Source organism: Octodon degus, unplaced genomic scaffold (assembly GCF_000260255.1).
Source record: "Octodon degus isolate 3935 unplaced genomic scaffold, OctDeg1.0 scaffold00241, whole genome shotgun sequence".
Classification (NCBI taxonomy): Eukaryota; Metazoa; Chordata; class Mammalia; order Rodentia; family Octodontidae; genus Octodon; species Octodon degus.
The window spans coordinates 23,629-41,270 of NW_004524817.1; the positions used below are offsets into that span (position 1 = coordinate 23,629).

At 37.2% G+C, this 17,642-nt stretch overlaps 1 protein-coding gene across 2 annotated transcripts in view; it reads right to left on the reverse strand.

Annotated features, from left to right (window-relative positions):
- The window catches only part of Lama4 (laminin subunit alpha 4), a 172,418-nt gene that overhangs the window by 7,282 nt on the left and 147,494 nt on the right, over positions 1-17,642 (reverse strand). For both annotated transcript variants that reach the window (XM_023706138.1, XM_023706137.1), the window contains 7 exons: positions 16,860-16,993; positions 15,593-15,757; positions 14,066-14,219; positions 8,627-8,814; positions 7,239-7,428; positions 2,450-2,605; positions 844-1,003 (listed from right to left, as the gene is read on the reverse strand). In XM_023706138.1, coding sequence (XP_023561906.1) covers positions 844-1,003; positions 2,450-2,605; positions 7,239-7,428; positions 8,627-8,814; positions 14,066-14,219; positions 15,593-15,757; positions 16,860-16,993 — 1,147 coding nt within the window. The remainder of the gene's footprint in view (positions 1-843; positions 1,004-2,449; positions 2,606-7,238; positions 7,429-8,626; positions 8,815-14,065; positions 14,220-15,592; positions 15,758-16,859; positions 16,994-17,642) is intronic.

Here is a 17,642-nt window from a genome sequence, read left to right on the forward strand (position 1 = left end):
GCAGACTAAAGCACCTGCTTAGGCAAGCACAGGGACCATGGTTCGATCCTGGTACCACATGTGGCACCAGCCCCGCCTTCAGGGCAGGCTGAGCCAGCTAGAGTCCATGTGTAGTGGCATATGCCTGTCATCCCAGTGCTGGGGAGGCTGAAATCAGGAGGATCACCACGAGTCTGAGCTGTGTAGTGAGACCCTGCAACAACCAAATACATTAAAAAAAAAACCTCTGAAGGATAGTGCTATGTGGTGGTATTGCAAGGTGAGGGAACTTTTCCACTAAAAGTGGAACTTTTTAGTGGAGATGATGCTTCTTGCTAAAACAAAGTGAGTTACTTAGAGGAGCACAGTGACCAACAGCTGATGTAGATCAGACCATGGGACAGCACAGGAAGGAACCAAGATGGCCTGAATCCTGAAGTTTGGTAGCTAAAGACAAGTGCTGTCAGGGAGGACAGAGAAGGATGGAGAGTGCATTTTGGTTTGGAGGAAAGAAAGTTGTCCTTTGAGAAATAGGTGTTCTTCCAGGGCTGCTTGACATTATTAAGTTTTCATTCTAGCCTCAATATTCCCTGTTGGCCATCTCTAAGGAGAAAAAATACTTGCATGATTTGTATTTTCAACATAAGTCAGTGTTAGTCCATTGTCTGTTATAACATGTAAGACTAAGTGATTTATAAAAATGAGATTTATTTGTCTCACAGTTCTGAAAGCTGGAGAGTCTGAGAACATGGAGCCAGCTCCAGGTGAGTTTCTCACAGTGACAGTGGATGGGCAAATGAGCATGAAAATTAACCGGTGTGTAGAGGGGGGCAAAGCATATTTAAGTGACTATAGGAATGTTACCTAGAACCACGTATCCTCCCTCTGTTGAAAAGTAAGTTCCTGTTTCCATCGGACCTTCAAAGCAAGGTGTCACACTGAATGTCTGGGAGGCAGACGTGATGGAGGCCCCGTTGAGCTGGAGGTTGCTGAGACAGCCACTGAAGCTGTAGACGGAGTTAATCTGAAAGAAGAAGACTTTCCTTAAAATCCATGTTCTCAATAGCTGCACTATGGAGAAGCAAAAAGAAAGAGCTTGCGTCTGGAGAGAAAGCAAGTAGTTCTTAGTTATTTTAGGCCACTATTTCTCCAGGTAGTTATTTTTAACTAGTTCTTTGAGCCTGGAATTTTGTATTTGATAGGATCAGCTTGTCATAATTAAGCTCTAAAAATTTTACACATACCATGACAAAGTAAATTGCAGCTGGGACTTTCAAATTAAATGTTGAAAGTTTTATAGTGTGTTCCTTTAAGAAATGATATCTGTGCCCAAAATCACTAATGTTGTTGAGGGTTAGCAAAACTCTCAAATCTAAATAAACATGGGAAAACTTGTATTTTTGGCTTTATCAAATGTTAATATAATTGAGAATATATCATACTATAGGAAATGAAAATTTGGCTACTTTAGATAAGTAATTTCATACTCTACTTTTAAGAAAGAAATTGAGGCTGCTTACCTAAAACTTAAACCCCCTTTTTGCTTTATCTACATGTTAATAGACCTCAGAAATGCATTAATACTTTGTACTAAAATCTGTGTGTTAAAAATTATTCCTTTGATGTATTACTCTTACTGCTAGTTTTTAAAGTCCATTATGTTTAAATTTTAAATTATATAAAGAACATTTTTACAGTCCCCTCATTTCTCCTGGAGTTCCTACATTCCTTGCACTTTTACAAATTGTGAGTATGTGTAAGAAACAAAAATGGAGTTGTTGTTTACATAATGATCTGAATCATTTATTTTTCCAACACAGTAATGTAACAACTTGCTTTCTGATTTTGGTATCTCTTTATATTAAAGATATAGGTATTTACTGAACAAATATATTTTTTTGAAGAAATATTTTTGATACTTAACTTTTATGATACTTTATATCACTGAAAACAATTTTTAATCTTACTTATATTTTAAAATCAAAAGATGACTTCTGATTTCATAATGCTCCAGGGCAGACAGATAGCTTGTAAACAAAACTCACTTCTTTATTCCATCTCCAGTAAAAATTTTATTGTTAGTTTGCTACTTTGTAAAATAAGGATCTGCATTAAGTATTGTCACTGCCAACCCTGAGCTGTCCACTTTACTGGATTAAGAAACATCTAGCAGGTTAGTGAGACAAGGTCCTGGGTGTCTGGGCCAGTCTTGGAGGTGTGACCTTAGGTGCTGTCTATGGCTCCTGCCTGTTCCTCTCTGGCTCTGTGCCCTGCTCTGCCTCCCAGCCGCCATGGACTAAGTAACTTTGCTCCGTCCTGCCTTTTCACTCTGTGGCTTCTGCCTTGGAGTCAGCCAACTGTAGTTAAATTCCCTAAGCCACGAGCTAAATGCAACTCAGTGACGGGAAAGCTGATTAATGCGGTGATCTTCCAGCTCTAAGGGTCACTGACCATGTCATGCCTACATTACCTGGACATTTTTCACAGCCCTTCCAGGAGCCACTCCTCCCAAATAAATGGGACCCTTAATTTTCCAGGCTGTTCCAGTAGAAGGAAGACTTTCTTCTAGGACGCGAAGACCATCAATAATTAGTCGGCCACTGCTTTTTTCCCGAATAAATATTACCTGAATAGAGAGGAGGAAAATAGCACACCTTAGGTACATATTGAGACTGGGGAAAGACTGTTGCTTTGGGAAATCTGTAGAAGGTTCGTAAGTAAGTGGTCACTTCTGATAGTTTTGTCTCTTCCTCTGTTTGGTTAGCCTTCTGGATGTCAAGTTTTAGGAATGTCAGAAACTGTCTTTAATTTCATTCTGTTTTTATGTACAGCATATGTCTTTGTTATGAATTAAAGCCTCCTTGCTTTATATGTGTTACATGTTTTTCTGGCTCAACTTGTGTTTCTCACTTCATGTATGAGGTAATTTAAGTATTTTCTGACCTCTAGACAGAATGACTTAAAGGTACAGGTGTAACTTATTAATATAGCTTGTATTTATCAGGTTTCTTTATGACGCTTCTCCTAGTTGGCCAGTCCCAATGTTCTCTCCCTCTTTCAAACTATTGGTAATTAATTGTATTCCACCTCAAGTTGTTTTCTCTTATCATTATACATGCACTGATTTCTTCTCCTGTGACAACCTGTTTTCTGGTTGGCTCACTTTGTATCATACACAGCTTAGCCTATGACAGACATTCAATAATGACTATTGAAAATTGAGATCCTAAAACCAGTGGAGGAAGTAAAGTAAAAAGTCAGTGAGGAGCCATAGTACTCACTAGACACTCAAAAGTCTTTCACCAGGGCCGGTTTGAATGCTCAGTGGTCTAAAGCACCTGCTTAGGCAGACACAGTGGCTGGGGTTCAGTGCCCTGTGTGCCATGGCAGCCCTGCCTCAGGGCACGCTGAGGCAGCATTGAGGCTGGGTGTGGTGGCACGCGCCTGTGATCCCAGCACTTGGGGAGCTGAAAACAGGAGAATCACTACGAGTCCTATCTAAGTAGTGAGACCCTATAGACCCTGTCCTAAATACAGAAAAAAGAAAAAAAAAAGTCCCTCACCAAGGTCTTCAGGTACTTGGATGATGGTGGCATAGTAATAAACACAAACAAAATGCCAACCATAGGAAGGTAAGTTAAAGGAGATGTCCTTCAGATGAAATCCATTAAGAGGGGTGTTTAGAAAAAGAAGCAGGGCCAATATGCTATTTCTGGGGGAAAAAAAATCCCTCTGACAGAAGAAGCATAGGGAAGTAGCAGCTGCCTGGACACTGATTGGTGCCCAGCCCAGCAGCCCCTATCCAGTCTTCAGCTCTCCTAACTCTGCTACCACTGGGAAATGAGCCCAATGAGCAAGATAATCAAAAGACTAAGGCTTCTTCAAATCAGCCTACTAAGGAAAGTGCAAGCCAGAGAATCACTCAGAGGCTAGTGCCTGAGTTAACCACAAGCCCTAGGGACAGAAAGAAGCAAAAGATATGGTCTTGGCTAAGTGTTTGGAACCAGACACTGAGGGGTCCACTAGGAGCTGCAGGGGCTTGCAGTAGTTGTCACCAGTGGGATCTGGGGATGGTGAACAGGCACCGAAGCAGGTATTCTCCCTCCGTTCCCCAAACAACAGTGAGCTCTGCGTGTGTGATTGCTCTGCTGCTGCCCTGACATGCTACTGAATTCCAAATAGAAACACTCTCTTGCACAGAGCCCTAAATACCATTGAATTCATGGACTGGAAAAAGACCCTTTATGAAACTGAACAACTTGGGCAGGGGATCACTGAGGGATGAAGAAAACAATCTGGATCTGCACCTGTAGGAACTATTTCTTGCATCCACTAAAACTTCAGGTCAGATTGGCATTCAGCAAACAGGAGTATTTCTTTGATTCAGGAGTAAATCAGAATGCTGTGTAGAGGCAATGAGGAAGATACTTCTCCTGCCTGACCACAGGGGACCACTCAAGTTGCCTGCCAGAGAAAGACTGGGCAGAAATTGGACATAACTACAAGTGGAAAGCAGGGGAATCTGGGAAAGGTGAACTGGGCACATGCTGCATCATATTTTAGATCATATGTCAACAAATGCAAAACTATTGAAATAACCTTTTGTATCCTATCAAATCACAATGGGTAGAAACTAGAAAAGCAAAAGCAAAAGAAACCACAAAAACTATATAAACACATGATTAAATAGGACATCTTGAAACCAGACTCAACAAAAAAGCCTTTGACAAAATCCAATACCCACTCATGATAAGACACTGATGAAAATAAGGATAGAAGAACTTTATCTGAATCAAAGGAAAACAATTCATGACAAACTCATTGTAAATTTCATGCTAAGTGGGAGAAAACTGAAAGAATTCTTTCTAAAATCAGGAACAGATGAAGTTATTCATTCTTACCTCTCTCATTTAGTATAGTACACAAAACTAGCCAAAGCAATCAGGCAATCGAAGGAAAAGGGATATGAATAGGAAAGGAAGAAGTCAAACTATATTTGAAAATGAGATGATTTTTCACATAGAAAACTCAGTAAACTCTACCAGAAGATTTTTACTAAAAATTTTTAAAAAGTTTCAAAATACAATATTAACACAAAAATCAATATTGTACCTGTACATTAGTAGTGAATCTAGCAAGAAAGAAATCAGGAAAACAACCCCATTTATAATAGCCTCAAAAAATTTTAAATACTTGGGAATAAATCTAACCAAAGTGGTTAAAGATCTCTATGATGAAAACTATAGTATTCTAAAGTGAAAGATTGGAGAAGAAAATGGAGACAATCTATTCTTGGAGAGTCAGAATCAATATTGTCAAAATGGTCATATTAACCAAAATGATATATAGATGTAATGCAATTCCAATCAAAATGCCAACAACTTTGTCCATAAGACTAGAAAAAAAAAGTTCTAAAATTTATATAGAGATAGATGGGACTTAGAATATTTGGAGCAAGCAGGGCAAAAAGAGCAATGTGAGAGGCATTATAATTCCAGATATCAAACTATGTTAAAAAGCTAGAGTAAGAAAAACAGTGTGGAACTAGCACAAAATCAGTGGAAGAGAGAAGGTGCAGAAAGAACTCTGCGCACTGTTAGTTTTCTGATCTTTACAAAGGGGCTAAAAACATGCTGAAGAAAAGATAGCCTCTTTACCAAATATGCCTGAGAAATCTGGTTGTCCACTTGTGGAAGAATGTTTCTAGCTCTGTATCCTTCACCCTGTACTAAAAATCAAATAAAATGGTTCAAAGATCTAGATGTAAAAAATAGAAACACTATATCTGCTGGAAGATAAACTAGGTGAAACCCTTGAAGACACAGGCATAGACTATGATGTCTTGAAGAAAATCTTAATTGCACAAGCAGTAATATCAAAAACAAACAGAATGATATCCAACTAAAAAGATCTGCACACAGCAAAGGAAATAACAGAGTGAAGACACAACTGACAGAATGGGAAAAATTTTTTGTCAGCTATTTCTCTGGTAGAGAACAGATATATGGAATAGATGAATAACTTAAAAATAGAACCCGAAAAGCTAAAGCCCCAATCAAAGATGGACAATTGAAATAAATAGAACTTCTCAAAAGGAGAAGTACAAATGGTTAATAAGGCCATGAAAAAATGTTCAGGCTCTTTTGTTGTTAGAAAAATGCAAACCAGAGCAACACTAAGATTCTATTTTACTCAAGTAAAAATCACTAGCATCAAGGACACAAAAACAAAAATCGTGGTGATGATTTGGGGAAAAGAAACCCTTCTACACTGGTGGTGGGATTGTAAACTAGTAAAACCACTATGGAAATCAATATGGGATTCCTTAGGAAATAAAATAGAATTCCATTTGCTCTCTCTAAACTTCTCTTTTATATCTTCTCAAAAGAGCTAGAGTTATCATACTACAATGATACATGAATGTTTATAACAATATAATTTAAAATAGCTAACAGCAGATTAAAAAGAAATAAAGAAAAGGTGGTACACATGCACAATGGAGTATTATTTGACCATAAAGCAGGATAATCCTGAGCTGTTTTTAGGAAATTAGATGCATTTTGAGACCATAATGCTAAGTGAAATAAAACAGGTACCAAAGGTTAATGATTGCATGATTTCTCTTATATGAGAAACCTAAAATAAAAATAGAAATAATAAATAATAGCAAAATGATGGTGAAGTGATAGGAAACGCATTTTTATGTGTTAAAACTATAAAAATAAATATCCACTAATATTAAATAATCTGAGATTTGTAAAATAATTGGAAGAAGTGGTGGGCCTTAGGATATTTGGTACGCTAGCGACCGACAAGCATGTTTGCACTTTTGGTCTTTTTCTTAGTAATCTAGATTGTTTTGAAAATGTGGAAAAGGAAATGGGCAAAGAGTGAGGTAGGGAAAGGGGTAAAAAGATGGTCAAGATATTTTTTATATATACATATATATCGACTTTCTTACAACAAATGTACTTATTGTATGTTGTAAACATATATTAATAAAAGAGAAGCCAAACTTTTATGTTGGTTACTGTTCCTTTGGTTAAAATACTTATGCTCAGTCTGTGTCTCTTTTTAAAAACTATATTTCAAGATTTTTATAAGAAATTAATCTGTTTTTGAAATTGAGCTCTGGTTATACAGCAGCAGAATATATTAGCTAGATACGTCTGTAGAGACTAGCAGCAGAGTGTCAGTACCAGTCCCCTGGACAGTGGTGGATATTTGCTGATAGTGCGGTTCCTCTCCCTTCCACTTACATCATGCCACAATCCATCGTTGTATCTCTCCTGACTTCTAATCTTCAGTTTCTTGTGGCCAACATTAAACATGAAAACCAGTCGGCCATGAGCTAAGAATAGGGTCATGAAGTCATTCTCTTCTTGATCTGAGACATAAAAAATCATCCCATGGGAGGACCGAGTTTTCAGACGAATGGAAAACTGAGATCTGGTAAATAAAAAATAAAATGAAACTCACACATTTGTAAAATGAAATCGAGGAAAATCCTTAGCTTCTTATAGTAATACAGAATAAAGAAGAATAAATAAGTAGCCATTGTAACTCCTAGCAGCATTATTTTTAACTATCTCTTAGGATTATTTATGAATATGGGTGAGCATGGTTGGTTAAAACAAAATGTAACTTTTCCCCCACTTTCTATCTAACGCAACAGGGATAGATGACATGAAATTATGAAAGTGTTGTCTTAAAGACCTTATTTTGCTTTGCTTTAAAAACTGGCTTCAACTTAGCAAAAAATCTATGTTATTGAAGCTTATCTGTGAGGAGAAAATACCACAGAGCAATTCATATTACTTACATAGAAGGAATGTTTATACTGTGTAAGTTACTGATTTTTTTCCTAGTAAAACTAAACTGATGAATATCACATGTTAAAAGTCGCTACCTAAACGTGTGGAAATGTGTGTATAAAAAAGAAAACTATGTAGACATTTAGCTCAAAGTATGGACAAGATATATTTGTTAAGTTAACTTCTAGTTTTATTAGCTCTCAATTCTTGTTGAAGAATATAAAGAATTTACTCTGTGTCTTAAGAAAATAGCAAATTAGAATGCAGTAGAGGTTGCTTGTTGAATCATTGCCTATATAAATATTTAAAATAGGTATACAATGCCTGTGTACTAATATTTATGTGTTAAAACTACAAAAATAAATATCCAATAATATTAAATAATGTGAGATTTGTAAAATAATGGGAAGAAGTGGTGGGTTTTAGGATATTTGCAGGCTAGAGATCAATATGTGTGTTTGCACTTTTGGTTTTTTTCTTAGTAATCTAGCAGTTCTAGGCATTCCCATGCACAATCTGAATCAGTCGGTGTGTGGGAGCGAAGTGATATCAGAGTTAGAAGCTGAGTCTTTTGAAATTTGCTCCATCTTTCTTTTTTAATCAGACATGGTGAAATTCTGAAACATCATTGTTTTATGCACCTTGTTTGGGAAGAAAGTCACATAGAATATAATTTATTGAAATGCATGAATCACATACTACTTCTACACACTCTGATGGCAAAATAATAGGATGGTGTTGGCATGGAAAGGAAAGGCCACAGGATAGAAGGAAGTAGAGACAACGGGATACAGTGTGGGCTGAAGTTTCTGCAGGTACAATGTGCTACTTACTTTTCACCGAAATCTCCTTTTAAGTGTTCAAATTCCTGGCGGCTGTTGGCTGTCCCTCCATATTGATAGGCGTGCTCTATTGCTCTTGGGCTGTTGGAAAGGTGACAGTGGGAGTCTCTTGGAGCATTTTGATCTAGGAATTTCAGGTCAACAGGGTCCCATGAAGGTGCGTCTTTACTTTTCCCTCCCTATAAAATTAGGAAATATATCATATTAAAGGATAAGAGTTATATTCTAGTAGCAAAAATTAAGTTTTGATGTCTTCACCATTCATAAAATAATAAAATAGCTATCATTTATATTTTTCAAATTCATGAAAGTGAATCTATAGAGATAACTGCTTTATCATTTATTAAATACACATCTGAGATAATAGTGGAAAATACAAAAGTTGACACCAAAATAACGCTGAAAGAATCAATCAAAATTCTCATAGAAGCAGTAAGATCACTTTAACATACATGTTATTATTACTTATACATGCTATGTAAAAAAATCAAGACACTTAGCAATATCTTCAGAATACATTTTTGGTGATAGGATGTAGTGAAAGTTTGTGCGGCAGAATGAATACGCAACAACTTTTAAACATTTGTGCTCTATAGATTGCGCTGCTCTTGTTACAATTTAGGATTATGAAATGATGGGCTGATATTTCATAACTTAGACTTCTCTTTTTTTTTTTTTTTTTTTTTTTTGGCGGAACCGGGGATTGAACTCAGGCCCTTGCACTTGCCAGGGAAGTGCTTATTCTACTGAGCCATCTCCCCAGCCCCATGCTTCTGCTTCTGCTTCTGCTTCTGCTTCTGTTTCTGCTTCTGCTTCTGCTTCTGCTTCTTCTTCCTCTTTATAAAATTTATTTCAAAAAGTAAAACTGAAAAATGGGAGAGAAATTTGTTCTGCAGAGAGCTTGACCTTAGTAGAAGAGGAAAAAGAAGATTAACAGTACACCCTGCAGGACACAGGGCAGGTATCATGAGAAAAGCCAGAATAACCTAGTCTTAATTTCTGAAGGAAAATAAAAGTAAATGCAAATAAATCCAAGCATTTAATAATTTATTCACTTATTGAAGCAAGTATTTATGGAGGACTGGATGGGTGGAAGGGAAAGGGAAAGAAGTCAGTGCTTTGTGTGCCTTTCAGGGGTGCTATGTGGTGGGAAACCCAATGGTGAGAAATAGTTCTTGTTTTCTACAGATTTAAAAATTAAATCAGAGAAATAGGCATGTAAGTAGCAAATTGAAAAAATAGGTTGATACCTCACAGAGAGGACCTGAAGTGTTGTGCTAGAGATTCAGTTTTGCTTTTAAGTGATGAAGAACGTCACAGTTTTAAAAAGCAGGGAGTAGCCAGATCTAACCCAGTTAAAAATAGAGATTGCAATAATAGAAGGGATTATAGGAAAGAAAATTCACAGCAGCAGGAGGCAGAATGAAAGAGGATAAGATGAAAGGAGACAATTTCTCTAGGGGCTGGCAAGATGGCTCAGTAGAATAAGCAAGCACAAGGGCCTGAGTTCAATCCCCAGTTCTTGAAAAAAAAAAAAAAAGAAAGAAAGAAAAGAAAAAAAAAGAAAAGAGACAATTTCTCTTCTAGGATTTTTGTATGAACATACACATTTGGTTTTCCTTGTCCTGAAATGTTGGAATACTTGTAATCATAAATCCACAGCATCATTCCAGCATTCAGGAAGTCCAAGGCAAGAGGATCACAAGTTTCAGTTACTCTCGGGCAATTTAGTGAGACTCTGTCTCAAAGCAATCAAAATTAAACAACGAACTCAAGAAACAAGAAATAATATGTACGATAGAACTGGAAATCCAAGAGGCTTTCCACTAGTAGAACAAATCAATATTCAATTTCTGGAAGATATAATGTATATTAAAAGAGTAAAAATAAAACAAACTCAAATTTGCAAAATACAAGACCTCCTGAAAAGTCAGTGTTCCAGCCAAATTTTAGAACCATCTTTGACAGCCAGATGTGGTAGGGAGAGGGGCAGTTAATTAAAGGGTAGACCAATCATGAGGTAGAACACCCTGCTTCTAGAGCAGCAGATCCTCCAGTTGGGTCCCAGCTAGGGGACTCTCACAGTGGTGCTTAGGTTGGAAAAAGGAGATGAGGATCAAAGACTGACACATCCCGAGGAAAAGGTCACCTTCCTCCCATGGTCCTCTCCTCCCTTCCTCCCATGGTCCTCTCCTCCCTACTTTGCATGATCCTCAGAACACAGAACTCGATTTACTGCTGCGGAAGCAAGGTTTCTCTTTTAGAGAGAGTTAGTAACAGTTTTGTGTCCACACCCTGATCTACAAATAATTAGCAGATTATGATGCTATGCATGAGTGGAAAGAATATGCTGGAGTGAGGCTACAGGGGACCCTTTTCCTTTAATATACTTTGAGAGTTTTCTCATAAACTCATGCTGGGTTCCAATCAGGATAGAATCTTATAGCAGATAATATGATCACCTTTGTCCCACAGAGGGGCCCACATGGAAGTGCTTTGTACAGGGCGGGGACAGTGGGGTGAAAGAACAGGATGGGAGGGAGCTATGAACGTTTCCCAACATTGGCTGCACCCTATTTTCCCTGGGTTTTTTTGGTGGAGGGGAATCTTTCTTTTTCTCAATGAAGGCATCCACTTAGCTATGGAAGAGTATAATAGTGAATTAAGACTCCAGGAGTTAGGCAAAGCCTGGGCTTATTTGAATACAACAGTGTCACTGACCAGCCTTCCCTTCCTCTGGCACAGGTAGGAATACATAGACTAGTAATATTTGTGCCTTATCTGCTGCAAAAATGAATAAACTTCGTATGGCTACTAATTATATATTTTATTGATTATGCTCTTAATGAAAAAGAATACATTATAACTTAATTACTTCAATACCATATAGAGATTCAGTTTACCATCCTAAAATGGGTATATGTATGGAGATACTCAGTTCTACTAATCTCTGACTTAACCAGTGTAATTTTTCTTTTCTGAGGCCTATTAGTTGGAATCACAACTAATTTCAGTTTAGCAATTTTTATTTTCTTTTTTAATGTGTGTCAAATAGCAGCCAAGCTAGTTGAGGTACTGAAGGACAAGAGAACAACATGCAAAGGATTGGAGGTATCTTAGATAATGTAATGTAAAATAGCATAGCAGGATGCCACCAGGGGCTAGGAAAAGGAATCATGGAACTTGCTACTGGAGGCTTCTAGTAGTTCAGCTTTGTTTCTTATTGTCGCTCCTTTTATTCTGCTTCCTTTGCAGAATGCCTTTCTTCGTTCTTTGTAGAAAGCAGCTTTCTTCCTCTGCATGACTGACAGGCTTAGATTTACAACTGAAGCTAGTTTCCCTGAGCTGTGTTTCTCAGGGAGAGAATCTCATAGTTCAGCTTAGTTCACATGATCTACGGTGGTCTGATAATTTCTGTCTACTGCAGGTAGAGGTCACCCTAAGAGACAAGACCCACCTGGTGGTTAAGGATTCAGCTCTTAAAAGAAGATCCTGGTTGGCTACACATCTTATAGGACAATTAAGGTGGATTGGAAACTTGCCTGGTTTGAAAGTCCTAAGGGATTAGTACAGCACACTTCAAGGTGTGTCTGGATGGGTCTTGGAGGCATGGCCTTGGGGACTGTCTGGTTTCTGGTGTCTCCCTCTATGAGGTTGCTCTTCCTGGTTGCAATGAGGTGAGCAACTGCTTTACTCTAGTACGGAAAGTGAGCAATATATTCTGCACTGGTATCTATTACAGTACATGAGTGCTCATTATTGAATTGTAAACCAAATGAGAAGTTTTCCCAATTAACATGTGAACAAAATGCTATTAAAATTTAAGCTTGGGGAGGCCTGCCCCTTAGCTCAGGTGTTTAAGTGCCTGCTGAAACAAAGCAGTCAGGCTCAGAATGCTGTGTTTCGATTTCCTCATCCTCAAGCCAAATCAGACCTGCCCTGAAGGCATCCTGAGCTGCCAAAAAAAAAAAAAAAAAATTAAGCTTGGAACATAATTGGTAAGACAGGTATTCGTCAGTATTCAAAGATCATTAGAAATTGGTGTTGACATTTTAGAAATTAATTTGCCTTCATTTAATAATTCTACCTCCTGAAATCTATCTCAAGAGATTTTTTCAGCAATATACTCAACAATTCATGTTCAAGGACCATCACCATAAAAGGAGAAAACTGAAAAGAAAAGTTTATTAATGATTAAATGAATTATAATGAGTGCATAAAACAGGATATTAGATTAGGAAGTGACTGAAAATAAAATATTATAACTCAAAACCAGAGCCTAATTTTTTTATTTTTTGGCAGCTACTGAAGCTACACCTAGCTAGTTTTCTGTGGGTTAGTGTAGCTACATTTTTCACTCTGGAAAAAATTCAGGTACTAGAAAAAAGCAAAAGAGACAAGCAGAATTCATAGTAGGCAGGACACAGACTGCAGTATTCAATTGGTGGTCAAGGTTGGCCTCTTCGAGCAGGTGACCACAGGTGAGTGATCCCAGAAGGAGGAAAAGTTGTCTGTGTAGATATTTTGGGAGAAGAGATGCAAGCAGAAGGAAAATTTGAATAAAAAACTAAAGTGTGTCTGCATGTGGCCTATTTCAGTGACTGTTAAGAGGCTGTTGTGGAGAAGAGGCCCAGTGTCTCACAGGACTTCTTATAAATTAGAAGCTTTTCCTGAGTGCAGTGGGTGGGTCATCTTGATTAGAGGACTGACTTTATAAGGGCTGGATGTTATTTTGAGAACCAACTGGGAAAAGAGTGACTTGTGTGGAGGCTACGGCAGTAACTCCCAGGAGAGATGACGGTAGGTAGCTTGGGAACCCTGAAAGTGGAATGAATTGTTAGGCCCAGATCATGACAACTATGGGGACATTAGACTGAAATAATGAGAAAGGATTAGTGCTCTCATTATAATGAAGATAAATAACGTGAATTCTAAGAGTGAATGAACAAGAAAGAATAGTAGTCTGAGATTGGCATTTTAAAACTCAGGACTTTGATGATGATTAGTTGCTATCACAGACCAATGAATTCAAGTGGTTGAATAAAAAGTCAAGCAAAGAGGAAAGAACTAGGAAAACATCCCAGACTTTAGTAAATTCCATATTTGTGACAAAAGTCTGAGATTGGGCATGAAATCGGATGATACTAGAGGACTATAATACTAAGCAATAAATGTATACACAAATTGTAAAGAGAAATTTTAGTGAAAAATAGACTTATGAGGAAGCATCTGATTCAAAGGGTATTTTCAAAAGAAAGAATGGATATAACAAAGCTGGAAACTGAAGTGTTGTCTGACACTGCGCAAATCCTAGGTTTCGTATCTACACAGCTGTGCTCAGGAGTAAAATCCACAAAGCGACTTATCTAGAATTGTGTGCTTTGACATTTCAGGGCAAGTGGGCAAATTCATATATTCATAGTCTTTTACCTTTTTATTCTGACTTGGCTTAGGCCTTGAGAAATTTTTTCCTTTTTTATGAAAGAGAAACAACGGTGAAGACTCAATGGGACACTCATAAAGAGAAGTATGGACCTTCTCAGAGTACCTCTGGAAGTCTTCAACCTCCACATCTTTGTCCAACCTGTGTTCGTGAGCAAAGGAAAAATCACATTAAAATATTGTTCAGAATTATATGATGAAAACTCCGCCAGAGAACTTTGGCAATTGAAATGTGTGTGTGTGTGTGTGTGTGTGTGTGTGTGTGTGTGCGCGCGCGCGCGCGAACGTGTGTGTGTATGATGGTATTTACCTGTCATCTTTACCAGATCCTTAAGATTATCCTGAAAACAATTACTTAAGAATTCTAGATAAATCCTGAGGGGAGGTGACTGACCTTATCATATACAAAAGTTACATTTCTTGTTATATAGGTCTTGCTTTATCTTGGTCTTAACCATCCAGCAGAAAAATATAAAAATGAGATATATAAAGTAAAGCCATATTAATATGCTGAGCTGTAAAAGGCTCTAGTCAACAACTTCTAAGGATAACCCTCTACTATTGTGGACTACTGGACTGTGTTGGATTGTTTTGCTGAATTCAAGCACCTATAATATTTAGATGCCAATAGAATACCCATCTCTGACAGGACTGAACTGGAGAGGGGGGATACAGAGGAAGGACCATTTTGTATTTGTATATACAGAATAGTTAGGATAGATGTATGGCTGCTTTTGCTTGGTTCAGTGAGAGGGAGGATTTGTTGTAGTAGTGTTTGGACGGGATGTCCTGGCTGCTTCTTGTGCTGTGGATGACTGCTGAGAAGACCCAATGTGCAATGTGTTAATTATTGAAAATGTCCTATTAATCAGCTTGGAATGTGTCTCATTGATATTTTTTCTCAATAAAATAAAAAAAAAAAGTGTTCTATGCCTACCGCACAGATCTGGGCTGATAAACATCTTTTCCCTCATTACCCTATTGATTGAGGCCACCTATGTGTTTCTTAGTCTCTTAAATTCTTCCCTTGCTTGCTTTTGTATTTAAGAATCTCTTATTGTCTTTTTTGCAGGCTCAGATTAATGCCTTTGTTTAAAGCCATGCACTAAATCAAGAAAACTTCCTTAAATTTTGAAGAAGCATTTTGTTATAACATTAATAATATACCATTAATAGTATGCCATTAATAATAAATGCAAAAATAATTGCATCTAAAATCTATAGCTTGCTGCATAGCTTGTTGTGCTGTTCAAGGTGCTTCCTGCATATTACCTCACTCACAGGAGGTACAGCAGTTCACCAAACAGGTACTACTGTTGTCTGCATTTTGCAGGCAAAGAAATGAAGGCTTACTTAATGACAGTCAGACAAAAGCAAAAAGTTACACACAAACCCAAATATGTTAGCTGTACATGCACACATAAGCTTTTATTCATTATTCTCTAATATTCATATTGTTACTATTGCTTGATCTTTCTTAATCACATAAATTCAGTGATAATAAAAATATTATACCTGGTAAAGTAGGCATTACTTATGCAGCCAGTGAAGTTGGCATGCTGGGGACTGATGGGTGAGCCTCCGAAGTAAAACTTCTTTTCAGCTGCTTGATTCTGTTCTGCTTTCCCTTTGGCAGGGTTCTTATTCCCAAGCCTGCTTTTATCTACTACCAGTTCATATCTGCAAAAGAAAAACCTCTTTACATACCCACAGGTACCACTTTACCTTGAGTTCTACTCTAGTGTTCATAGCACATGTTCTCATGGAACTTAAGTGGAACATCTGCTTATTTAAAAGGCAAAGAATTGCCAGGCCCTTCATGAGGCCTAGGAAGGCTGAACGCTTCTACATGAGGTAAAGATCCTGCGAGCCAAGAGTGGAATGTAAACTCTTAGACCAGGAAGGCCAGACAAGTCATTCACATTATTTTTTAGTGAATAAAAATGAATATACCTCATGAAGATCATTTAAACATATTTGTAGGATACCGTTTTTCATTACAAAGCACATTGAATAGTTTTTACTCTTTATTGGAAATGGAGTCTAGATAAAGCCCACAAATGGTTGTTTTGGATGGATGCCCACAACAGTGAACACTGAATAGAGGTTGTTTACAATAGAGGTATATTTACTACTTCAAAGGCTTTTAAAAAAAATTCAGTACCACATAGCTTGAAAATAAAGTTAAACCTTTTAAAATGTGTTCATAAATGTATCATCTTCAAATATTTAATTCAAAAATCTAAACAAGACCAATATTTACTGAACTCTTACATGCGTAACATTTGATGCTGTCCTCAGTAAACACTGTGAGCAGGCACTGCCCTCAGAGAGATCACAGCTCTTCATCTTATTGGAAAAAATATTCTTATATTTCTGTATATTTTTTTTTTTAAAATTTTGGTACCAGAAATCAAAATCAGGACCTTGTTCTTGACACACATGCATTTGTGCCACTGAGCTATATCCCTGGACTTTAATTTCTATATTTTTGTTAGTAACTTTATGGTGATTTTCTAAGATTATCTTGAAAATTAATAGCAATTTTGTTCAGTGCTAAGGAAGAAATATAGGACCTGTTATATTTGAGGCAAACATCATACCATTGGTATATAACACTAGCCCTGAATTTTTATTTTTTTTTTATAAGAAGTTGTTCTTTCCATGGCTTTTTAAATATCAGGAAAGAAAGAGAATAGTGAATTATTCATAATGGTGCTGGATAGAATCATGGCCTAAAAACACAGACAGAAAAAGATGAGCACAAATGCAGGAGCTGTACCTTGTAGGTGAGACGGAGGCAATGATGAAATGGGGCAGCCCATCGTTGTACTGCTTGTTGGCTGACTGAACCTTGGTCCCCTTTACATTCATGGTGACGGTGCCGTTGTCCAGAGAAATGGAAAATATATCTGCCTGAAATGCAAGGGGAGGGACTTCAGTAGGGAGGCCAGGGGGCCCAAAATGGACACATTTTCGACATTTACTTAATGATATCGCTGAAAGCAACACGATGTGCAAGAAATTTGTTTGTAAATAATTTCTATTAACAATAATAACAATAAAAGGCCTGCTTTGCTAGTCATGGTATTGTTTTTAAAATTACACATGTTTTAATGGAAAAAGATATTCTTATATTTTGAATATGTAATTTTTTGGTGATCTTTGTTTTAATGAAAGTTGTTCCAGGCCCAATTACTTTCTACTTTAGGAATTCAGACCTGTCAGTTGCATCAATCCCATTTGAAAAGAAAATATTTGAATCTGTCACTAGATGAATAGGCAAAAGTTAATTTGTTAATTTGTTAGTTGGGTTTTTGAGAATGCTTCATGTTTGCATCCAGAGAGACAGAAGAGAAATTTCAAAAGGAAGAAATTACTTTTTCTCTATAGAGGTTTACTCTACTTATAATGTCTTCATATCCTGAGATGAAATGTTTTATAGCAAATTCAGAAGCAGAGAAGTATTTAAATTCTTCTTACAAATTAAATCGTGTGTTCTCTATATACAAAGTTCCTTAACATTTTGCATGTGTGTGCTATGGATGCTTTGGGCAGTTTGGTG